Source organism: Tyto alba, unplaced genomic scaffold (assembly GCF_018691265.1).
Source record: "Tyto alba isolate M040663 unplaced genomic scaffold, T.alba_DEE_v4.0 Super-Scaffold_7, whole genome shotgun sequence".
Lineage (NCBI taxonomy): Eukaryota > Metazoa > Chordata > Aves > Strigiformes > Tytonidae > Tyto > Tyto alba.
Window position 1 is genome coordinate 13296836 of NW_024881328.1, and position 25467 is coordinate 13322302.

General features: G+C 43.1%; 1 protein-coding gene across 9 annotated transcripts in view; it reads left to right on the top strand.

The window, feature by feature from the left end:
- SEMA5B (semaphorin 5B) overlaps positions 1 to 25467 on the top strand; it is a 270332-nt gene that overhangs the window by 215120 nt on the left and 29745 nt on the right. For all 9 annotated transcript variants that reach the window (XM_042784212.1, XM_033003412.2, XM_033003408.2 and 6 more), the window contains 4 exons: positions 305 to 512; positions 15031 to 15148; positions 21265 to 21446; positions 24598 to 24741. In XM_042784212.1, coding sequence (XP_042640146.1) covers positions 305 to 512; positions 15031 to 15148; positions 21265 to 21446; positions 24598 to 24741 — 652 coding nt within the window. The remainder of the gene's footprint in view (positions 1 to 304; positions 513 to 15030; positions 15149 to 21264; positions 21447 to 24597; positions 24742 to 25467) is intronic.

The window sequence follows — 25467 nt, forward strand, 5'->3', positions numbered from 1 at the left end:
TGTATAACTCACTGATCAGGCGACCAGACTCTTCTCTGCCTCAATGCTCCAACTGGGAAATAATAGTTCACATCTTTCTGGGTTTCCATTAAAAGGCATTCACAGGCGGTTTCTGTAATGTCTGAGAACTGCTGAGGATTGTAATGATGTAGCTGGAGCTCTCTTTACCATGGGCAGCAGATGACCCAGAACTAGGTTTAAAGCAGCTGTGTAAAGATTACATTAATATTTCACTTTTTAGGCAGGTATGAAATTAAGTCAATGCCTCCAAGATTTACTTGTGCCTTGTTTCTTGTTCTATTAGAGTATGGCACCATCTTGAAGGCCCTTTCTACCACTAACAGGAGCTTGAGGAGTTGTTATTTAGAGGAAATGCAGATCCTCCCTGATGGACAACGAGAAGCAATCAAGAGTCTCCAAATCCTGCACAGCGACAGGTCGCTCTTTGTGGGCTTAAATAATGGAGTGCTAAAAATTCCTCTGGAGAGATGCTCCATGTACAGAACAGAAGGGTAAGCAAATTTACAGCTCTGATACATTCCACTTCAGGTTAAAAAGGAAAGCACCAGGGAAACATATTCCAGTTTGATTCAGTTTAGAAGGCTTTTTTTCATCGCTACAAGACAAAAGACACTGTTGAAAGTGCATCTCCTGATAGATACATTCATGACAGGAGCAATGAGAATAAGCAATATTTTTTTTTTTTTGGTAAATATTAATTAGTCCTCATCAGAAATTAATTGTATGTTTACCAATGAAGGACTTGCAATATTTACTTCTTTTTTTTTTTTTTTTTTTTTATTTAACGTGACATTTCAGCATTGCTTTTATTAACTCCATGTGTTTTGCTGGTGGCTCTTATTGGCAATATGGCTGCAGGTTCCAGAATTTGGGTTGCAGCCAGCCTATCTTGGCTTATCCGAGTGATCACCTCTCAAACATCTGACGAGGCAGGCAGGGCTGGGCTGTGTGGCAACTTGTTACTGCTTTTGGAAACCAATAGCTCATCTCAAGTATATGTGACACCTCTTACACCTGGATAGATTTTGTGCCTTGATTGTACCTTTTAAAGGGAGTAAAAAAAAAAAAAAAAAACACAAAGGCTTTTTTTAATTGTCAGCCCTAGCTTCAGAGCAATTTTCCACCCAGAAATGTGCATAGAAGGTTTTTGCATCCAAATGGTATCACTACATTTAAGCAGGAGAAAGTGTGTGATAGCAACTGATTGAGATGTGCTCAAATAATCTCCCTGAGTGTGTAGTGTGGCCTGCTATGGGTAATTGCTTGTTTACGCCTCTTGAAAATACTCTTCCTTCTCCTTTCTTGCTTTTGTCTTGCTTTCCTTGATGAGAGTTTTGCCTGAAACTGATGTCCTCTGTGCTAGACAAGAGACAGGATTTTGTTAGCAACGTCTGAACGGATTTCCTCTTTCATGGCCTACTGCAAGATGTCCCTGTTCTCTTGCCAAAATAACTGATATAGAAAATGTCACCAACATTTTATTTTCAACAAGTAGAGTTTATCTATCATCTTGTACTAAATTCATGTATGTCTAAATATAAAAATGCCAGCTCTATTTTCATTGAACCTCTTAATTATCCCTTTCAGAAAATATAACTTGGTCATTACTGCAAGTTTGACACAGAAGTGTTTAATGTGTAAAGGTTTAGTTGCTTATACAGACAGGCTGACACAAAAGTTTTTAGTAAGAGAAAGAGAACCACAGCTGGAAAATGCCAACGTGTCCTCAGCCCTTAAAAGCAGAGATTAAAAAAGGTAGAACATAACAGCTGTCCTCTTCAGGCTGTCCTGGAGAGCTTCAGTTTGAGAATATTTATGTGTGTATACATATATATGATCCAGTTTCAAGAGAAATGAATTCTTCCTTTTCTTTCTTTTCCTACTCTTGAGTTCAGCTTTCCGGTAATTTATAGATCATGCCCCAGTTTCAGCCTGCTTAAGTACTTTGTGTGACACTTCCATTAAAACTCAAATGATGGAGCTTTGCTCAACTGGCTAAAAAGGGGACAAGCAGGGAAAAAGCAGCAGTGGCTGGAGGGCGGGGGGCTGGGGGTACCTCACAGTAGCATCAACTGTTTAGGACCTGAGGGCTGCAGGGCAGTCCCCTGATGGTACAAGCTTATCCCAGCAAAACAAAAACCCAGCTCCAAAGAGGTTCCCTTGCCTGCTGATGGCCACAAGCAGCCTCAGATTTATGCAATTGTATGGCACTGAGTCCTGGCTAAAATTACTGGGAAGCTTGTGTACCAATGCTGTCTTTTTTCTAAACCAAACTTTCTGGAGGCATTTCTCAGTGAAAGGAGGAAGCAGTCCAGCTCTTTGGGAGATGGAGACTCAAATTCTGCCTCCGTTGACTAGTTTCATGACACTTTTAGGCAATTTAAGCCAGCCACTGGGGAATACCAAAGTACACAAGATAGGGCCTCCTGACAGCATGGTGGGTGCATATGTTTGGCAATGTGGGAGGTCAGAATTTGCTCCATTCGGGTGCTGACCGGCTAGGGTACTTGTGTACGTCGCAATGGATCCTTTGCCCCATGGCTCAGCATTGTGGAGGGACTGTGCGTTTGATAAAAAGGAGGAAAAAAAGAAGAAAACTTAGGAAAGCCAAGGAAGGCCGTTATTTATTTGTTTAAAAGGATGTTTGTGATATTATTATTACTACTACCTTTTAAGCTAAGCTTTTTTTGGTAGGAGATTATTCAACTGCAATTTTTTCAGCTTCAAATGCTGGAACACTTTTCCCCCTTAGCATCCTGGCTATGTAGGTGATAAGTCAACCTGGTCTCCTTTGTATTTCTTTCAATACTGAACTGTATCAAGAAGGATGTTTTAATTTCCTCCAGTGCATTCCACCTGGCACTTCTCCTGGACTGTGATTTATTGCTTATTGTTGTGTCTATGTTTAATACATGCCAATATACAGCCACCACGGGAAGAAGGGCTCCCGCCCCTACAACACCCCTTGCTTACTTTTTTGTTGTGCTGTGACTTCTTGACCAGCCTCCCTGAAAAGCTCTGGTTTCAGCAGTTTTTATAATCTAATCGTTTTGCTGGGGGCTCAGGAAGCTTGGAGGTGATGGAGAATTTGTGCCTCCCAGGCAGGAATACCACAATACTGTTTGTTTTCTTTGGCTGTGCCTCATGTTATCAGGAAACTTCCAAGCCTTTTACACCCTGGGGGCTGATGTGGGTCCTCGATTGCAGACTTGGAGCTCTTGCCTTCACCCTGCCTTCTCCCTTTTCCCTGGAAGGGGTGATCATGTATTGAGAGAAAACTGATCCTAGCATTGATCCCCTCCAGCAATCGTTGCTGCTCTGATGCTTTAAAACCTTGGGGCTTAGTACCAAGGCTCAAAAATGGGATGGGGTAAAAACAGCAGTGAAGGAAAGAGATGGAAAGGGAAAAAGATTTCTGCCATCTCCTTTACTGTTTGTTTATTGACACAGCACCAATTTAATCTCTTAAATGGTGACCAGTAACTCAGCCCCATGTCGTTGACCCAATATATTTCTGGGTGTCTGAGCAGTGTTTTGTGTGTGCCTGCTGACCTGTCTCAATCTGTCTTTTCAGAACAGCCAGTCTTAGCAACAGGGCAATGGGAAGACATTTGTAATGTCAGCTGCTTAAATATACAGGCTGGACTTGCCTGCAGGGACCTTGTCTTGTGCGTGTGTTTTCCTGTTGTGCTTCAGTACTGCTGTTCCCCACTCTCACTGGAGACTATTAGGAAGATGTCCAATGTGAGCAAAACCTGCAAGCCCTTTGAACATTGAGCGTTTTGAAGGCTGCTTTGCTGGGTGGTAGCTTGGCTGTTCTTGCTGCTGGATTTTGCATGGCTTTGAAAACTTTGTAATCTCCCTGCAATTTTCAAATGAGCTTGGATTTTTACCTCAAGTTGCCCCCAAGCTTTGCATAGGGATATTTGGAGAGTCAGCACTGCAGCTTTATCACTGACATCACCATATCTCTAGAATGTGTCTGAACAAACCCTGAACCTAAATTTTAGAGGCAAGGACTTCAGATCTAGACCATTATTTTCAGGTGGTATTATCTGTAGAGGTAATTTAGTAATTTTTTAATAAGGTGGGGTGATATTATTTGTTTTAGTAACTGCAATCAAACAGGTAGGAAAATTAAGCTAGTTGTTGTGGGGAATACTTTGTGATCTCTTTGTATTGCCCCTTTGCAGCATCAGAGCCATGGGCCTCTGAGCAGACAAAACCCTGTGGTGGGCCTTGGAGTGATTTTGTAGCCATTTTTTGATTATGCATTCAAATGAAGAAAAGAAAATAAGTTTGGGAATAAGACCAGAGGGTGTCTTGAATATCCACCTTTTCTGCTCTCCCTGTCCTGAGCAGTTTATTTTAATGGACTTTATGCTGATATTCCCTCTTCTTCCTCTCTCCAGTTTTCTGCATAAACTTTGCAGTTTGCATGAAGCAGGTAGCAATTTTGGGATGTACAGTGTAGTTCTGAGAATAGTTGGGCCTGCCTGTCCTCTCCCTGTCATGCTGTGCTCACGTGTGAGTATTCTGTCAGGTTGTGTGAGTACCACTGCAGGTCAGCCTCATGGCAGTGATGATACTCCTGCTTCTGAGGCTATGGGGAGAGCCAGGTCCTCTTGTGTGTAGCTATGACATGCTCTCATTTGAACTCTGCCTGCTTTTTTGACCCGGTTGCAGGGAGTTTGCTGTTGAGTGATGCTGAGCTTTTGCCCTCCTACTTGGCCTAAATTCTGCCGTACATCCCCTCCGGCCATGGTGCTTAATGCAAACCTGGCAGAAATGACTCAGCTGACAAGTACTCTTATTTGCTGACTTGAGATCTGTGTGAGAAACACAATTCACCTCTAAATACCTCTGGGCCAGTGATCAGACAACTAAGTACATATAGGTGAGTAACTCCTGAAATGGCTTCAGGGATTTTTTGCAAGAAAAGGGTCAGCAGCCATAGATAGTAAAGAAGCAGAGAGTTTTCTGCTCTCTCTGCAAAGAGCAAAACTGGATCTCAAAGCACAGTCCCCGTACCACATCCACACTACGCTTTAAAGGGGTTGAGATATCACAGGAGGATTGCTTTGGTGGTTATTGTTATTTTCTTCTTTTTACTCCTTATATGGCGCAAAATCCTTTGTAACAAAGGAATGAAGCACTTGAATTTAGGATCGCAAAACCAGAATTACAGGATTACCAGATTCCAGGAAGGAAACTGCTGGGGAATTTAATTGGAGGAATAATACAGACTGGGAAGACATCTAAAATTTTCTCAGTTTTGAGGGAAGTGAATTGAATATGGGCTGGAATTCCGCTGACCTCTTCATCAGAATGATGACAGTTCCTTGAGGGACAAACAAGAAACAACTTTTGGGTAAAAAGCACAGGAGAGAAAATGTTAAAAAGAGGTAGGGAAGGGAACAAAGCAGAGACTGTTGTTCAGTGGAGCCCAGCATCCATCAGATCTTGAGGTGACATTGATGGCCATATTGCTTATCAAAGACCTTGAAAATCCAGCCCCTTCTGAGCTGAGACTGTTGAAAATCTGGCCCAGATTTTGTTTTGAAAATCTTCTCCCTGAGTTTTAAAAAATACTCAGTACGTTGAACGTTCCTTTAAAAATAGAGGCAAAAGGAAAGGTAACAGCCTGCAAAAATATTGTGATAAAGCTTAATCATCAATTTCCATCTGCTTTGGCTGATATGGCCTCTCCAAAATTAAGGAAATTAGCTAATTATTGTACCACCAATAACGATGAAAAGCTTTGGAAGACTTCATAGGCAGAAAGGAGAGCGCTCAGCCCAATCTTTTGTCATCCACAGTATCCAATAATACATCAGAATAAATCACTAAACATCTGGTTTGGCATTCTGGTTGCATTTAAGTAAATAGCGAGACTCCCACTGACAGAGAATGAAGACATCAAAGAGAACCATGATCACTAAAGCTCTTGGAAAGAATGAAGTTTGGTAGATGAAATGGATCTGAGTTCTTTAAATAGAAGTACAAAATTATACCATTTTCTCTACCCTGAAAACACATTTGCATCTGCTGTAAAAGGTAATTACTCCCATTTTCTTTAATGTAGCTGCTTGTATATGTAAAGTTAAGCACATCCATACTATTTGCAGGGTATGGACCTTTAAGATTCATGGGATAGTACAGGTCTAAGAAACCTGGATTTCGGGATAGCAGTTGAAGAGCTTAATTTGTACAGCCTGGGGAAGGGTATGTGGCCATGTGTGTTTGAAATTGGAAAAAATAGAAGGCAGGGGTAAGCGGCAATGTAGTGAGCAGGGGCATGTTTCCAGTAGGTGCCAGACAGATTGGTTTTCAGTTTCATCTTATTTGACATTATACTTAATGGCATGGAAGAAAGAAAATAGCATATTTTGTAGATGCCATTTAAGTATGAAGGAATCACAAATAACAGTGAGGAGAGAAACGCAATGTGGGGCCAGTAGGGAAACCAGCAAGAAGCTGAGTTTGAGGAATAAGCTTGTGCTGAGATTGCTGGTGTTTACATCGCTGAAAAAAGGGAGGACACAGGATGGAAGAGTGGAAAGGGGCTCTGCTCTGAGCCAGGTGAATTATTACAGTTTTTCCCATTTCTATTAAATGCTCAAACCAGTGACGTGCTTTACATTAATTTTAAGCTGCCTGTACACATTTAGGCTCCAACTTTTAGCTCCGAACTATGTAAATGGCCCTGAGTCAGGGGTACTGGGGCAGAAGGGGAATTGAGCAGTAACCAGGATCTGGGGTTATACAACTGCTGAAACAGCTGAAGGTCACTGCAGAAAAAGCCAAACAAAATCAGCTAATTTCAGGGCTCACTGCCTTTTGCCTCCTTACTATCATGACTAGGTTGCCAATTTGTTTTGGGGGGCTTTGGATTTGTTAGGAGGGAGGTAAAAACAGGGAGGTTGAATGTGCCAAGGGCTTTTGTTTGCTCCTTATTTTTAAAGCATACTGCCAACATGACTTAGTTCTCAAGATCAGAAACGGCTTAGCGTATGGATCCTTTTACTTCTAGCAAGCTGGCTTTTGGCCAACTCAGATCAATGATGTCTAAAAGTCGTTACTATCTGATGCCTGCTAGGTGGGCTATGTGAAATTAGTTTCAACACAGTGGCGACTGACAGGAAAGCAGGTAGTTTTCTTGGAATATGTTATGTTTGGATGACATTGATGCTATTGTTATACAAACAAGATTAATAACTAAAGCTACCAGCAAGCCCCAGGGCCGATATCCATTGCATCTGTCAATTCTTGCAATTTTCTACTATTATGTCATAAGATTTGTATTCTAGGCCAGGGTCATATTCAACAACATGGCTTCTGATGCAAAGAATCTACAGCCTTACTGCTGCCATGGCTGGTTTGCTTCATGTCTCAGGCTTCCAGGCAGCATTTGCGGTGTGAAACACAAATATATCCAATGTTAGTACTGAATGAATATATTGCTACAGATGCATCATTAACTTTTTACTGGGAAATGTGCTGTTTTACCTGTTTGGAGAGGAGGAAGTATTTGGAGACAGAACAAATTTGTTATTGTTGGTTTAAGTTTAAATTTTAAGTACATATAAGTATATAAAATATGTATGGGTTGTAGAAGAACATAATACTGTACTATCTAGTGTCTTTTACCTGTCAAAATGCCTAAGTACTGTAGATCTATGGGAATACTCCAGTCTGCAAAGGGGTAGGGCTGGTTTTCAAGAATATCCATTTACTTAAGTGATGTTGTCTCTTGTTAAAAAGTGGAATGGACATTGTTTGATGGTGCTTTTATAACTACATGGGAAAAAACAATGGAAAATATGTTGCTAGGACCATTTTGCCCCTTATGCAATGTTAAAATAGCCCTGCATTGGACAAGAGATGCGTTAGATCCTCAGGGTGTAGTAGGTGGTCTAATACTTATCTGCCTTTTCCAACATACATTAATCTACAAAGGTTCTGTCTAGTTGAATCTACATCTTGTTGAACGGAAAATAACTACTCAGAGCTTAACAAAATCCAACTTTCACAAAGGAGCTGCTTGAATATGGATTACTTTGCGCAGCCTGGGTGACAAGTGTAGACTGGTTTCAGGTTTCTTTATCATCACTCACATTTCTTTCTAAGTTTTCTGCCTTTACAGTTTTCTTTCTCTTCTTATGTCCCCATTTTAGCATAATTTGTGTTCTTAAATCATCAGCGTCTTGCAGAGGCTATGCAAAGCACCTGTCTGTGTCCCTTGCAGTGGATTTGCTCTTGCCTAAACCACTCTTTCCTGTATCCACCTACGCCACCAGACTACAGGAATTTGCCATGTTCACACAGAAGTCTCAGATCTGTAACCACAAAGCAGAAACGCAGGAGCAGAACACGTCTTAATCTGACAGCTGCCTCCAGACACTGACTGACACAGGGCAGAGACAAGGAATAACACTTGAGTGCACTGATTTGCCCAAGCTGCCGTTCCAAAAGGATGTCTAGTCCCCTCTGCCTCTTTCCATATGGCAGCCCTGGGGGGCATGTTTTCTTAAGGCTCAAAAGCCTGCCGAGGCTAGGAAACCATTGTGCTTCACAATCCAGACAAACATGCCTGCATTCAGGAATTCCTTCTGGCTATTCCTTTCATTAGGACTTTAATAGCATCCAAGTTTTCTTGTGGATGACTGATCCCATCACTAGTAGTCAGAGGCCCTCTGTACTTTTGTTTTTATTAGAGGTCAGTTTTATTTGGCACACTGACAGGAGTTTCTAATAGTGTTTGTGGAGGAACACACTCATTTTTTTTGATAACCTGCTTTACTGATGTAAACATAAATCCAGATTTAATCAGAACTTTTCTCAGGATGGCATTAATCTTCATATTTGAATAAATGCAATGTTGTTTTATTTCACGGCTTTAAAAATAAAAATAAACGTTTATCCAATAAAGAAGTCACTGTTGCTAAAAGATGATGGAATGGGATGTCAGAAAGTAAGAAATAGAATAGTTTGTTGTGTAGATTGTGCGAGGCCATAATCTATAAACCACAATCGATTAAAGTGATATTGAAAATGGTAGGCCAGGAGGTGGAAACTAGCAAGCCAGGGTGCCTGATGTGGAAAGAAAAATGAGATGAAACTGCCTCTGAAAATCCTCTGTCTGTGCACTGCTTCTTTCAAATAAGTTACATATGTTTGGCTCATAAATGGACTTCAGTTTTAGAGGTCGTTTTACACCATGGCTTTAATTTATGCATTCAGAACAAATCATGTGCAGAGCAGCAATCACTGATGCTCAGCATGTGTGGGTGATAAATTACACATGCACACAACACACACACACTTCAGCTTCTCTGCCTCTGCGTCCTGTATCAAATGCCACAATACCAAACCGTGTCTGTCCAGATTAACACCAACTGTAGCCCTCCCAGTGATGGTACCTGTGAACTGTAGTATGGTCTTCTCAAGCAGTGCCCTGCTCCACAAACAGCCCCATTAATTGCTTATGAAGTACGTGGCTACTTGTCTTGAAGAAAGGGCAGTAGCATCTGGCATGGAATGTGTTGTATTCCACCAGCTGAGAAATGAAGCTGCTACTTGACCAGCATCTGACTAAAGCAGCTCAGTTCCACTTGGCTTCACTTCTCAGTGGGGAAAAATAATGGATTTGTACAGATCACTAACTCATCTCTGCAGTTTTAATTTTTAAAGGTATCAAAATTAGAGGGATTGTTTGAAGGTCTGGTGCTTTTTTTTCCCTTTCTAATCTTATTTTCTTAGGCCACGAACATCCTTTTGATTCTTATTCTTCTGTTTTCATGCCATCTGGCTTTAGGAAAGACAGAAGTCTGCTCTTCCTTGCACGGGCTATTGAGGTTGTCAGTAATTATGATTTGGTTGACTGGAAGCTAATATGATTATTTGTTTAGTTCATCCCCTCCATAGGTTGATAGCAGTGGGACACAGTGAACTAACCTTGTCAGGAAATGCCTGTCTGCCAAACACAGCCTCGTGCTTGCAACTACTAGATACAGCTAAAACCCCCCTTTTGCTTGCTTGCAAAGGGCTGTTCCCTTAGAGTTAATTGCTTGAAGAGTGCAACAAACCAGTGTGAAATTCTGAGGTCTTACACCCCAAAAGAGCAAGGTGAACTCTTGTGCTGCCCATGCTCCTGAGGTGCTGAGCACAGATGAGTGTTGCTCAGTGCCTTCCGGCATCAGGCTTATAAATGTTTGCACTGCACCAGCTGATAGCGCTGCTGTCTCTGTGCCTCTAAAGAACTAACTGGTGATGCCCATGGGGGTTTAAAGGACTAGGTGCTATGACAGTTATTATATCTCCCTGGGGAACGTGATGTTCACTGCAGGTTCCAAACTCATCAGCAAAAACGCAGAACCCTCCCCTGGCACAGTGGCAGTGTTTTGAGAGAAAACACAGTTTGGGAAGGGAGCTTCTTGGTCTTTAGGTCTAGAGCCCTGCCTCTGCAGACCATCATGTCCTGTCGTTCCATTCCTATTTGCTTTGGAGTGAGAAAGAGATAAATGAAAAGAGGGGCAATGAAAACTGGGAGAGCAAGCACATCCTGGCAGATGAGAGGAGCAGAGTCCTTCAGTGTGAATGCTCTGGATGACTGTTTTGTACCTTTTGGTACAAAATGGCATTTTTGTGTATCTTCTGCTTGGTAATAAGAATGGAAAGAAGCTCTAGTAATTCTTTCTTTCCTTTAGTCTGTTGAAGCCTAATCACTTGGGTCTGGTTCTGTTGATTTGATGATCCATTTATTACACAGTCTGGGATTTTAACTCTCAGGGAAAAATGACCAAAATATGACGTTATCTAGACCCAGAACAAATTAAAGTGGGAATGAAAAACTTTTGAATTACGGATGTTTAAGCTTTGATGAAGATTCTGAAAGGAGACGTCATTCAGGCTATTACAAAAAAAGGACATCTTGGGCAGGACCAGCATCTTGGAAGCAGAAGGCTTTTTACAGCATATGCTATTAGTGAAGGCCCAGCACTGCCAGGCTTCAGAGGCCCCATAAAAACTCTTTTGAGTCATAGGTAAGAGTTTCCGTTGACTTCAGCGGGCTGTGGATAGTGCCCTGCTTGCAGACTTTTAATCCTTTGTGTTATCCCAGATCACTGCTGTAGAAATGATTGCAACAGCCAGCAACAGGGAGGCTTACAGCTCCCAAGCAGGAGGCAGCAGGTGAGCTCTTATGAGTAAGATTTTATTTTCATGCAAATGTCCTTGGTAAGTGAGAATAAGGAAGCAGAGGAAAAAATACCTTGAATAGGAGATACAAATGGAATTGTTTTTCAATTGAGCGTTTTCAGTGTATGCCTTTATGCCTCAGATAAGACGTTTATTGCCAGGCAATGAATTAAAGTGAATCGCTATTGATAGCAATGCCCTGTCATAATAAATCCAACCTCTTAGATATCCGTCAAGAGGTATTCTCCTGAGTCCTCACCAAATGCACTACAGTTAGTAGATGGCCAGAAGGGAACTGGGGGCATGGGCCATGTGGTATCATCACCATCTTACTTCGACAAGCATCCCACTTTGTGGGATTTCATTAACTAAGTCATTAGCATTAATACAGCCAGCGTTAACCTGCTACGCTTGGGTAGTCTTCTGGGATAATTGGTTCCCTCTACCTGTGTGAATTATGATGGGAGACGATAGAGTGTCATTAGTTCCTTGAGGCATTCCCAGACTGCCACTGAGGAGAACTAAGTGTGGTGTTCCCTGAATGTGTGGTATGAAATATGGCCCCACTGAGCCAGCGGCAGAAATCCCATTGCCTTTGAAACATCAGAATTTCATTACAGCATGTAAACTCCTTTGTATCTTATTTCAAAGTATTTACGCGCTGCCCTGCGAGACTTTGGGTCTCATGGCCTGTGTGAGACTTTTCAGCAATATCCTAATATGAAATGGTATTTACACATAAACATTTCAATTTATTTTGTGTTCTGAGCACAGGGAAATGCTGTGATACCTTTGCATTTTCCACACCGTGGTGCCTGATCTGCTAAGAATGACAGCACATTTCTGAAGCATTTTGATCTGTGCATGAATGTATTCACACATATATTTGTCTTTTGGTGTGTGTTTGCTGGTATGGTTTTATCTCTTAATGACATAAATAGGGATATGTATTCTAAAGATACTGTAAAGATATAAATTAGGGTGGATTTTGAAGTGTTCACTTAAAGTATTTCCTAGAAGTGTTGTTCTCTTGTAATAATGCACGTTGTAACGCTTTTCCTGATTACAAAAGGAAAAAAAATGGAGCAAATTGTGTGTAAGTAAATACATTCCTCCTTACCCTTAAGTTTATTGCTGTCAGCTGATATAATAGGTTTCTCACCAGAGTTGAGGCAGATGAGTGGGCTCTGAATCCTGAAGGGAGGCAGACAGCATAGCTATTTTGTTTTTAGATTTCAAATGGTTTTGAGTGCCTGCCGTCAGACGGGGAGAAGTCCCCGGGATTTGACAGTTGATAAATTACAGAGTGCAGGTTTTGACAACCCAGCGGAGCCCGGGCTGGGTAGAAAATCATTATGCCCAGGACGCAGCGCGCAGGGACGGCGCGGCGCGGGGTGGCCGCTGCTCCCCACCGACAAGCACCGCGCTGGGCCTTTCCCGGGGCGCAGCATCCTGGCCTTCTGGCGGCTCTGAGCTCCGTTACTGATGGCCCGTCAGCTGGGGGTCAGTGGCGGTGGCAGGGGACTGCAGGCTGTGATTCATCGAGTGCACCGTTAGGGATCTGTAGCTCGCCGCTCTCAGCCAAGAGCAGCCCATTAGCTACATGACATACATTATGATAGTGCCAGCAAAGTGGTCAGTGCCTAACCGGGATATATTGCAGCCTGCGGAGTGGCTGAGGGCTGCAGCACAGAACATATGGAGATTATTTCCTGAATTTATGCAGCACATGTTTTCCTATAAATTAAATTCAGAGAAAAAGTGTATCATAATAGGGTGATGCTCACAACAGCCTTCTCTGTTATGAATTACAATGACCTCCCTCAGTTCGCCGGGTGCCCAGTGAAATGGCTTCATGCAGCTGGAAACAATAGCGTGTACGTGGTGTCAGGGTCTGAATGCCCGACCGAAAGGCTCTCTAACTAAAAGCAAGGGGCTTTTTTCTTGCCCTGCCCTCCCTCCACCCCATTGGTTCTCTTATTCTTCTCTCCAAAATCTGCTCAGTTTCCTCCTGAAGTGCTGAGTTGCTGAGAGGGTGGGCTGATGCCCCGGTGTCTGCTTCGTAATTAAGCGGGTGCTGCCCTTGCAGAGGGGCTGCTGGACAGCAGAGGCAGCTCTGGACATGGCAGCAGCCCCACTTCATGGGTGTGAGGGCAGTATGGGTTGCCAGAACAGCAGGATGGGGAGTCCTTAGCCTGAATAATGAGCAAAGCAGCATGTAACTCTTCTGTGTCCTTGGACTGAGGATCCCAAGTCTTTTCTAGGCAAATATTTGACATTCTGTTGCCTGGGGCTGGGACAAAATCATCTTCGCCTTTTCCTTGAGTGTGTTGAACCAGCTGAAGAAAAAATGTAGTAGAGACAGTCATTGTAACTACCTTCCAAAAGCATGAAAGATAAAGTTATGTTCCTTACAACTCTGTGTGTGAAATCTTTAGTAAAGGACATGTAGGAGCTGCCATGTAGGATCCAACTGGAAACTCATAGTTAAAATATAAATATATACACGTTTCTGCATATATATATCCACATCTATCTATATAGATAGATAGATATACAAAAAAAGCAATGGATACCAGACAGTAAAACAATCTAGGGTTTAGCTTTGGGGCAAATCGCTGTGAAGTCAGTACAGACTGATAGAGTGTTTTCAGCTGTGCTTAAGGGACTTGGTTTTTCATTTGTGGCTGATTACAGGCTAGTAGGATTTCAAAGATTTCTGGGAGGGAACAGTTCACATCTCATTGCATTCGAATATTTTCTTTTTTATTTTTTTGTTAATGTTTCATTTATCATACCCTTAGAATAAATTTTATTACTCTCCTGTTTAGCTTCTTGAACTGATTTTTTCCTCTTGGTCCCTTGATGCTGTCTAATTGACAGTTTTCAAATCATTTAGGACTTTTGGAAAGAACCTATCAGCCTTTTGTGTCATAAAAGAAAACAGATCATTGGGATAAAAAATAATGTTGAAAATCTTTTTAGATTTAGTCCTCTCTTATTTGTCTTTCACTAATGCATGCATGATGTAGCTTGTACTGTTACGTTTTCTTAATGAAAATTAACAATTCGAAAGCAACTCATGGGAACAACCAATACAGATGAATTTTATTGGTACAGACTAATTCTGTGACTGACCTTCTCTGTTTAGTGGCAGTAGTAACCCTAGTTATTTTTCTTTAACAGCTCACATGTTGGGAACACACACTTAGACTGTAAATATGGATTCAGGAGGAAAATGAATACAGCAGTGTTCAAAGCAGCCAAAAGCTTAGAAATAATGTTCTGCTGTGACTTTTCCAAACTGACATCTTGATGTTGGGATTATAAATGAAACCATTGTTCCAGCAAAGGCCAAGACTAATAGAAAGCCTTTATTACTGGTCCATTGGCTAATTCTGCTTGTCTAACCCCTTTGGATGGACACAGTGTCAGAAAGCGTACTTACAGAGGTTGCTTTGTGTGAGATTTGGCCTGCTGAGTGATTACATGTGGGCACAAAGATATCTCAATGACAAGTGTTCTTTGACTAAAATTTGTAAAGTCATTTTCTTTCCCTAGGCCTTGGAGAGGAGTGAACTGATTTTTAATCTACAGCTTCTATGAGTGATATTTGCTTTGTGTCCTATCACCCTTATATTCAGCCGTTCTCCCCTTCCAAGCAGGTAAACCTCTGCTTAGAAGAAATTGTTTCTTCTGCTGAGCCTCAGTGCAGTTGACAGCTGTCATATACAAGCACTATACTTGAATACGTGTCTTTAGAGCTAGACATTCTTTAAGAGCTTTAATCTTTTCTCTTTGCACATGCAGGGAATGCTTAGGAGCCAGAGACCCCTATTGTGGCTGGGATAACAAGCAGAAGCGATGCACCACCATTGAGGACAGCTCCAACATGAGCCTGTGGACTCAAAATATTACCGAGTGCCCAGTAAGTGGAAGTAGTCGAAATATTTTATGTAGACTGGTGTGTGAGTGTGTACGCATGTGTAGAAGGGAGAGGGAAAGTGAGCGTGTGGCAGCCTGGTGAGGACTGGCTGTTAGGAGAGCATGGAGAGCCCAGTGGCACACACTAATATCTGTGCACAGCCTCTTGCTTAGAACACAGAGGCCCCAAATGTGTTTTCTCCAGAAGAGCAATGTCAAATCAAGCATTCAGTCCTCCTCATGCCCACCCGTGCCTTGAGTGAAGAAGATTGGATCATGCTACTGGGTTACTGCTGAGAACCATGTAAGCCCCAGGTGAAACCTGAGCTTTCTCAGGGCTGCTCCACTGTCTGTACCATTTCCTTGGCTTCCCTGTAGGCTGAGGAAACCAGAATAGCTGGCTACAGTGTCCTCGGGCAGCATTCAGTTAATTTTCCTCATGGATCCCAGAGCCAGGGCCAGGAGACAACACTGGTGAAGAAGTGTTACACTGTCAGGAAGAGTCATTTAGGGAGCAGCAGGGAAAGAGGGCATGCATGGATGGTTTGCAAATAGAACAAAAAGATACAATATGTACTAGAGACCATAAGGGAAGGGGAGATTGTAACCAAGAGAGGGAGTATGAGAAATAGTGTTGGGTTCTAACCTCACTTTAGCAGACCAAAGACCAAATCTAATTGATATTGCAAGGAGATCGTCTTCTTTCCTTGCCCTGGTGTCCATCAGGTGCAGCAGCTAAAAAAAGTATCTCTGCTCGAATCAGTTTGAGTTGGCTTTCCAGCTCCCTTCCCACCCACCCAACCTCCTTTGATGACAACATCCAGTTCCTGGCTGTGATCCCCAGGAGCTGTCTGGCCAAATTTAATTCCTGCTGCTTGAACTGTAACTGCAAAGTGGCTGGGGAGGAAAACCAGTCTTGGTAAATAAATTGGGGGGGGAAGAAATTCTTATTAATGTCCATAGTTATTATTTAATGTTAATTAGCATGTTAATACTGCTAAGACCAGTAGATAGAGGACTGCATGCGTTATATCTTCAGTATGCTGTTTCTGTCTGAAGGTGCTGGGATGTTTATTCCCCTTATCTTCCCTACTTCTCAGATATTTTCCCTGGAAATAGTAGTCATTACTTCAATCCATCCTCAGCTTGGCAGGCTTAAGTTTTTCACTGCTGGATTTGGAGGCTTCTGTGTTTATAACCCTCCTGTGTTGAACTGGGATGCAGTGCTTCTTGATTGCCCATGCTGTTATCTCGTCCTGTTTAATGCCTGTGTCTGTTGATAGGTGTGTGAGGTGTTAATCCTCTGGTTTGAACATGTCTGCACTGGTGCTCACTAGGGAACAGGCTACTCCAGCTCATTGTTTCAAGGTCATAAAAATCCAACACAGAATATGCAGAAGCTTTGGATGTTCTTGGGCTGTTAGTTTTACATTTGTTTTAGCATTTCCATTGTAGATTACTGTCTGTGTAGGTGCTCTCATTCTGGTGCATACATCAGCCTTGTGCTTCTTGACTGACAGACTGCCAAGGTATTTAAAATCCACATGCAAGTGCCGCCTTTGTCTTTCTCCTCTGACCCTCGCTGGAATGAATTCACTACTGGCATGGAGTGGGATGGCTCATGTAAGCACCTACATCAGCAATATCCAAGTATTTCCATGTGTCATTGCAGGGTAAAGGTTGTGGTCAACAGAGGCAACGCTCTAGGACAGCATGTGCAAATGACCACTGGGAAGGTAGGGGAATGCAGTGACCCAGTACCAAATTTCACTCCTGAAAAAGGCCTGTCTGGGAGCTTAGTTGGATGGGTTACTGTCTTAAGTCCTGGATTTTCTCACCCCGCTTTCCTGGGCTGAGCACCAGGCACTCAGCAGTGCTGGTACAGCTGTATGTGAGATCACACTCAAGTATGACATGGTGTAGATTAAAAACACCCCTCTCAAATAAACTTTTCCTAACCCAGATAATGTCAGTGAGTTCTTCTGCAGCCTAGCCCACAAACAGATGTCCTGGCACAGCTGAGAGACTGGCATGCAGAAACTTTTAAAACCAGAACTGGCATATTACTGAATTATATCCTACAGGGGCCAGGCATTTGTGTGAGTCAACCACAACACTAACACAACTTGACTGCTGCTCTTGTGCAAACATGCTTGTTCATAGCTAGTTTGAACATCTTTGTTCAGCACTACATTGTACCACAGACTCCCACTCTCCAGCTTTAATATTAAGGGACCTGAGATAGAGGGTTAATCATATAGTGTTAACATAGTACCTTGGGCAATGGTTAATACATATTATTACCAGGTAACACCCAGAACCTCCTAAAGGTTCATTACTAAGGTTGCAGTGTCAAGAATGTTAACACTAAGAAATTATAGGACACAAATTACACATGCTGCTCTTCTTTTCACTAGATGTACATATGTCATATCAGGGAGTCCTGAAAACATGATTGCATGCTGTTCCTTCTTAAGCTTGGGAGAAAGAAGTGAAGTGCTTTTTGGTCTTAGGAAAACTGAAAAAAGCCACGTCCTACTTCATAAGATCTTACTGATGCCAACGTGAGCCACCAGAAGAAAAGGAACTTTAGATTTGGCTATCAAACTCCATTAGCCAAGCTCATGGGATCACTGTTGATTGTGGTTGTCAAGTCAGGAAATGAATATTCCAAATAAAGTGTACAGTCCTCTTTATACCAAGCCAAATGATGCTCTTCTGCACTTTTCATCCCAGTCCCACTCTGTGTGTCCTGCAAACGCCCATCTCAGTCACCTGGCATCTGCTTCATGCTACCCCATTTTCTTGCTAATCAGTGGCAGTCTCCCCACTCCTTTTTTGGGGTGCCTGGCAGACTTGTACACTGCCCTCAATTCACATGGGCTCAGCCACTCAGAGCTGCAGTGCCCAGGATAATCCTGATCTTGCCCACACTGAATCATTCCCAGTGCACAGAGAATACTTCAGGTGCCAGGATCGAAATGTATGAGTCTCTGAAAACTGAGAATTTTGCTCCCCACCTCCCAAGAATTTTATACCCTAGACGGATTTGAATGGCTTTTCATGGGAATTGTGAAAAGGCATTAGAAGGACATAAAGTTCAGTTCCTTGCTCTGAACACCAGCTTCGAGTGTTCAGAGCTTTCAAGGAAAAGGTTCTACTTACAGACATTCTTTTTGCCTAGATTTCATTTTTAGAAATGGTTGAAATATTTTGACTGAAACTTTGCAAGAATTTTCAGCTTCTATCAAACAGTCAACATGGAAACTTCCAGCTGAAATAATTAAAGCTTGGAAAAGTTATAAGCAGTTGACAACTGAATCCTAAGAGGAAGCGTAGATGAATAGAAGAAACAAGGAATGCTTCTAGGCTTATCTGTAATATCAAAATAAACATAAAAAATGTCCTGGTAGGGGCAGGTGGGAATGGTCAGTCTGAATTTTTAGATCCTGCACTTAGGCCTTTAGGTTGTACAAGGAAGAAACTAAAAGGTGATTCCTTTGGTGGGAGTATAGCAGTTTATAAAACACGAGAACTCTGGAATTGGTAACATTGTCAGGTGAGGGAAGGTCATTTGGTCACAGGTGTTTTTAAAGATGTCCTCTCTGTCTGATGGGCACTGTGTTGGCTACAAAGGATTTGCCTTGTAATGACATTCCTGAAAAAGATCAATGCATGTGGATTTTTATCCCACTTCCCAGGTTTGCTCTTTTGAAGATATTTTTATGAATTTAAAGATGGAATAATAATCCACATGTAATTTCTTAAGTACAAAAACTTCCCACACTCACAACGTGACATGTTTATAAATCTCAGCATTTTGGTTATGGCTGCTTATTTGTTTAATTTTTGGGTTGCTTCCCAGTATCACTTATGAGCCAATAATTATTTGTCAGCTTTTTTTTTTTTTTAATTGAAGCCACGGGCTGTATCATACCATTGATTTCTGAACAGAACTCCCTGCTGGAATCAGCAAGACTTTCTGGCTCAAAACTGAATAGAAATGATCCAGTACTTGGATTATGACTTTTGTAAGGCAGGAGGAAAAAGGAGATAAAAATCTAGTATTAAATATCGCAAAGTAGTTATTTTCTTCTTTTCCCCTTTACTTTTAGCAACCCAACTGTAATGATTTTTGATGGCATGCATGTTTAAAACAACAAATTCAACAACAACAACAACAAAACTCAGTGTTCTGTTCTCTGGGCATCTTGCCTTGTAACCTGCAGCCCAGAGCAAATTTTTACGACAACATGATAATCTATTGCAAGCAAAAGTTTACAACAGATGCTTGAAACCCCCCGACTGCAGCCTCACGAGCACAGTAACAGATCTAAATTACTTCCATGCCACTGCTGCATATTTTTGATGCTGCTGTAGATGGGTGAGTGGGGAAGATGACAGCCCACCAGAGGTGCATTGTGAGTGTTCAACATAGCGCCAGACTTGGAGAATAAGCAGAGAGCGGCGTGTTTCAGAGGATGAGTGTTTGAAAGCACTACTCCTGTGGGTGTGGTTGGCTCCCTGTGTGGCTCCCGAGCAGTCTCGCAGCCTCTCCACGCCTCAGTTTCCTTGTCTGTAAAGCAGGCAAAATTATTTCCTCCTGGGGGTGGCCCAGGGGACTGATCCTGCTGACTGCAGAGCTCAGTGAAGCATGGCACCGTGGTTTGTCAGTGGTAGCTGGCTCAGATTTGGGGCCAGGGCTCCAGCCTCTTCCTTTCTTCACCTTTCATTGCGTGTGACACCATGGCCAAGTCTGGTGTTGTCTTTACCAGTGGTTTTACCAAAGCTGCTGAGCGTCCCACCGCTCCATGGGTGACACCAGTGGGGATGAGCGACATGCAGGCAGCTGCCATCCATGCCATCCCACCTGCGAGGCCCTGCACTTTGGGAGATGGAGGAGGGGGGGAGGATGGAGGGAGTCACCAGGGGAGAGCGCATCATGGTGCTGTGCAGTAGCAAGGAAATAGCTGCACACAGGCAGGGCCAGCACGGATGTCTTTCTGCCTTGTTTTTGTGAATTCAGGACCAGAGGGGAACCCAGGGCAGGGGTGTCCAGGGCACCTTTCCACACATGGGTCTGGAGTTGCTGGATTTTACAGTAGTAGTGGAGTGGGCACAAGAAGGCAGTGGTGGCTTGGGAGTGATCCTGGGAGGAGCAGGCAGTACTGGTCTTCTCAAGTCAGCCTTGGCGGGGGCCTGAGCAGCTTGCTCCCCCAGCCCTCAGCTTAGGGCTCACCTAGCAGCACCGCTTACAAAAAGGCACAGGGGAGCAAGCTTTGACACCCTATCTCCTAGCAGGTCTTCACTAGTCCTGGGCTGAAATAGTTCTGTTTCTCATGCTTTTCGTCTGTCAGGACTACCATATTTTTACTTCTTCATTACAGTGCGCAGAAAGCTCAAGCCCCAGCCTGTTCAGGGCTGTACAGGTATGAAGCAAAGGGCCGTGGAAACAGATAGTAGCGTGGTCTGGTCTATAAATTGCCTTGAGATGAATTCTTGCTCTTTAGCCCACTCTGTGATCCTCAGCATTAATTCTAGTCACCACCATCTACTTCGCTTTCTATCCTTCACCCAGCTTAGCCATTTAGGCTACAGCTCTGTTTAGAAAGGGAGCCAGTTCTTACTGCGTGTTTGGACAGGGCCAAACTCAGCAAGGCCCCGGTCTCAGCTGGTCACTATGGTTATACGAACGCTAACTCGGAAAATATTCTGCAGGAACAGTCCCAAGCACTGCAGAGGCAGGAGCATAATGAAGTGGGGACAATCGGCACCAGCCATTGTGTTGCTTGAAAGGCTGAAGCTGTGCAGTGTGGGATGAGGGCGCGCGGTGGTTTTGTGGTGTGGCAGATGGATGCTTGCGCCTGGTGCGGTGCTGGCTGGGTTGGCTCGGGTGCCTGTGCACACATGTTAGGTATGTGGGGTGGAATTTAGAGGGTAAATATTGATGCGGCATTGTCTGAAAACAACCTTCTATTTTGAATCCTGCTTGCAAGCACAGACAGCTCCCATCTAAGCTGCATCCTAATCCCCCTGGCAGCTTTGTTTGGCATTTCTATTGTGGAGCTGTCTCCAGAAATGTAAACTTGCTATTAATGACCTTTTTTCTTTTAAAATTAGGTGAAAAACCTGACAACAAATGGAAGATTGGGGCCTTGGTCCCCATGGCAACTCTGTGAGCATTCGGATGGGGACAGCACAGGCTCCTGTATGTGTAGGTCACGTTCATGTGACAGCCCTCGTCCTCGCTGCGGAGGTCGTGGCTGTGAAGGGGCCAGGATTGAGGTCGCAAATTGCTCAAGGTACCTCAGCATCTTTGTGCTTTTTCAGGAAGAGAACAAGAGTTCTTCCTGTCCTGTCCACAGCTTAGCTCCTTCCTTGTGTTTCTGTGACCATGTTGTTGTATCCCAGCCAAACTGAGGTATGTGAGGTTCAGCTTGAAGTAAGTGAAAAAGGAAGGAGCCCAAGGGCTCCAAGAGAAAGGTCTTCAGCCAGGGCTCTTAGAAGATGAGTACCCAAATTAACTTTGTACACATTAACTTTCCCTACACTGTGCCTCAGTTTCCCTCAACTGTACAGTGAATAGTGACCCATCAGGAGGAGTAAGGCTGAGGTAGTTGTTAGCCAACTGAACAGCAAGAAGCTAAAAAAAATCCAATACGCTCATAATTTTTCAGAGTTTGCATTCCAAGGTTGCATTGCCAAAAGCAAGCAGAGCTCCTTCAGAGCACTGCTTGTAAAGAGAGGGCCTAGCCTAGCTCGTAGCAAGGCTTGTTTGCCTTGTTCTGCGAGTCTGTGAACTGTCTGCAGCAGGCTGGCTAGGTAGAAGCAACAGATCATCATCTGGCAGCGAGCAGCACTTAGGAGGCATGCCTGCCGGGGACAGCACTTAAACAACGCGTGTAGCTCAGCTTGTGTCGAAGTGCTGCCTTTCCAGGGAAGCCTGAAGTTCATGCTTAAGCAGTAGGGAAGCTAAATGTCCTCCAGTCAGGTGCCCTAACAGCCACAGTGTTTGTGTCCGTTACCCTACCACCCTCTGACTACATCATGTCATGACTCAAGGAAAGATGATGCAACAGTATAAATGCTACTTAACCAGGGTGGAGACAGAAAATATTTTGGTAAATACTGGGTCAATACAGTTTTTATCTACTTTATCTTCTCTAGAAATGTTCATTCCTTTAAGGACAGCTGTCTCTTGACTCATCCCTAAAGATCAGTGCTGGTGTTGGCACTAAAAATTCAGCAATACTCATGTTTTAATTGGCATCACTGCTTCCAGTTGTGGGCTGTGCTGCCCAAAAGGCATGCAGTCATTCCTGCCCCTGTGCTGTCACTGTGGGCTGAGCAGAGCCTTCCCCAGGTGGGATTTTTATGTCAGTCACAAATAGAAAGCATGCCAATGGGATGGGTTTCTCAGCACTGCTCTGATGGCAAAAGTGGCAGAAATAGCTTCTAAGAAGGGGATGAAAAATAGATTATTCAATCTTAAGACATAGTAAAACAGCATGGTTTGAAAAATAGGGACATCTGGTCATCCTACATCCGTCTCAGCCCTCAAATTTCCTTTAATTGACTTCATATGGCATTGAGATTTCTTTTTGCAAAGAGGGAGCAGGATGCTTGAAGATGAGTTCTACTGGAAAGCTGGAGATCTGAAAACAGAAGGTGTCTTTATTTCTGTTAAGAATCTTGAAACACAGACACTGAGAATTGTTGGGTTTTTGAGGAATTTTTAGTAGAAATTACTTCCCCTTTTTAGCTGTAATAACAACAACCTTTCATTTGATTTTTTTCTTTTTGTGATTTTGCATATCATCTTTCTGTTGGGTTAAGGAGTGGGGAGGTAGTAGATGGGTTAAAACATGTCAGAATAAGATGGAATAGTAGGATTTTTATATAAGTGAGTTTCTTGTTCTTTGACCTTGTTTGGGGTGAGAGAGGGGAAGGGAAGGAGGGAGAGGGATGAGAGAACAAGATGAGGAGGGGAGAAACATCTAACAGGGTTCTGAAATAAAGCTGCCAAGAACAGGCAAGAGTTGATAACAAATACAAAAGTGTGAAGGGCAATGTCGGTTTTAACTTTCATCCTCTGCCCTGATTGGTGCTATGCCAGAAAATATTTCTTGCCAGCAACATTATTAGTTCAGTAAATGCTTTGAAAATTAACATACGTTTTCAAGATTAGCTTTCAAGAACCAGAGAGCACCTGAGTTGTTTTTTGACTACGCTTTGTAGAAAGGTTTTTCTTTATTAAAAAAAAAAAAAAAAAAAAAAAACAAAACAAATGAGATTTTTTGGCTTAAGGCAGTGAAGTGTCAAGATTAGGCAGTTCTGTAAGGCAGAGCATTGCCACTGGCTCCGTATGAAATTAAACCTGCAGCACAGAAGAGATGAGATACAGTTCTTCATCTCCTGCTCCAGGGTTCAGTAGTGCTGCCAAATCAGAGGAAGGTGAGCTTTAATAAATGCAAGATTTTGAAGATGAAAACGTTGGCTTCTGTGTCAGCATGCGGTTGAGTCTCACCAGGCAGCGGCGGCGGCGCAGGAGCCGGCTGCCCGCACGTGCCCAGCCTGTCGCAGGAGTGAGGCGCAGAGCGTTTACCCCATCTCTGTCGCTGAGGTGTGAACTAAGGGGTTTTACATCACATTTGCTTCAGGCTAAGTTACCACTGCTCAACAGAGATGTGATCACTCATTAAACCTTGAAACTTGATCCTCCCTCTGAGCTCTTAATTGCCTCTGGTTTCTACAGATTTAAGGTCACACTACAGTGATGTCTTCAGGCGGCCATGAAAGCTAAAAGCAATTATTGTTATTTTTAATGAAATTTGAGATTTTCACTTAATGGGATTCAATGCTGAAGGCTTTAGGAAAACACCAAATATTACGAGGTTTGTGATAAAACCATGGGAGCTGGCAGTAGTATTGCTGTAAGAGATTTAAAGCATCGGTACTTACTGAATTAGCAGAAGGTAGGTTTCTTACATCCTTTGGCAAAACTGGCATTTATGAGTGTGAACATCAAAACTATTTGTGCAGAAGAGTCCAGGAGATGCAACTTTGGGATCAGACTTTGGCTCTAGAAAAGTGTGGTTATCAGACATGGGGGAGATGATGGGGGAATAGTCAGTGAGAATTACAGCAACTACACAGTTGCCCAGCAAACCCTAGGAAGCGTTTACAAAATCATTCGGCATTGGCTTCATTCTCTTCCTTTCCAATTCTTAGAGACTTCAATGGGAGGGAAAGTTAGGCCAATGCTAAGCACTTTTGAAACTCTCTTTTCTAAATCTCTGCTGATACAAAGTCTGGTTGAAATTAATAATATCTTCTCCAATGAGTTCAGTGATCCCCCTGTCAGTGCCTTGTGTGTTTTGTTGTTAAGCACAGCATGATGTAGGCAGATTGTTAGGTCACCCTCATACTCTGTTCTCTCTCACCCTCTATTAGAAATGGCGCTTGGACACCCTGGTCTTCCTGGGCCCCATGTAGCACCTCCTGTGGAATAGGCTTTCAGGTCCGCCAGCGATCCTGCAGCAACCCTGCTCCACGATATGGAGGCAGGGTCTGTGTTGGACAGAGCAGGGAAGAAAGGTAAGAGATGTCCACAACACTGTGTGTTCACTGCTGCGGTTATAATGTTGGCAGCTGGAAGTGGTGGCTCTTGTGTGAATGGAAATTAAGGCTGTTTGGCTGAATGCACAAAGTGGAAGGAATTCCAAAGCCTGGAAGGGATGAGGTTGCTCACTGTGCATGGCAACTCTTTTTCAAGGAGTCTGTGAACATCAGAGACTTCAGGGTTGCCTCCACTCTCAGGCAGGATCTTTCAGACCTTCACAAGTATTCCTGTCCCCAGGCAGAGGGCTGACCTCCTCAATGAAAGGGGAAGCTGTGCCTGCTGTTAGCAGTGTAGAGTTTATACATATAGTTACACTGTTCTGATCCGTCCCTGAGTAAGCTGTTGAGTATGTACAGCTTTCATTGCCAATTGCACCATTCCTAAATCTCTATTAATTGTGCTGAAACGCCAAAAGAGGTTCAAGACAAAATATAGTTTAACTCACAGATTGAGGGTTGAGTTTTTACAGGACTTGGAATCAGAAAAACATCATTTTTTCCACCTGTAAACTAAGCAAATTTCATGCAAAATCACCAAAAGACAATACTTTTTGAACCTACAGAGCCATCTGCACTATTATGCTTCTTCAAGCCTGGCCCCTCATTAAACACATGCTTCAAGGCATCCCAATTTGGTTTCCAGATCTGACATTTCATTAAAGGCCACCTCTGCTTGGCAGTAGGCTGTTGCTTGTCCCTTGA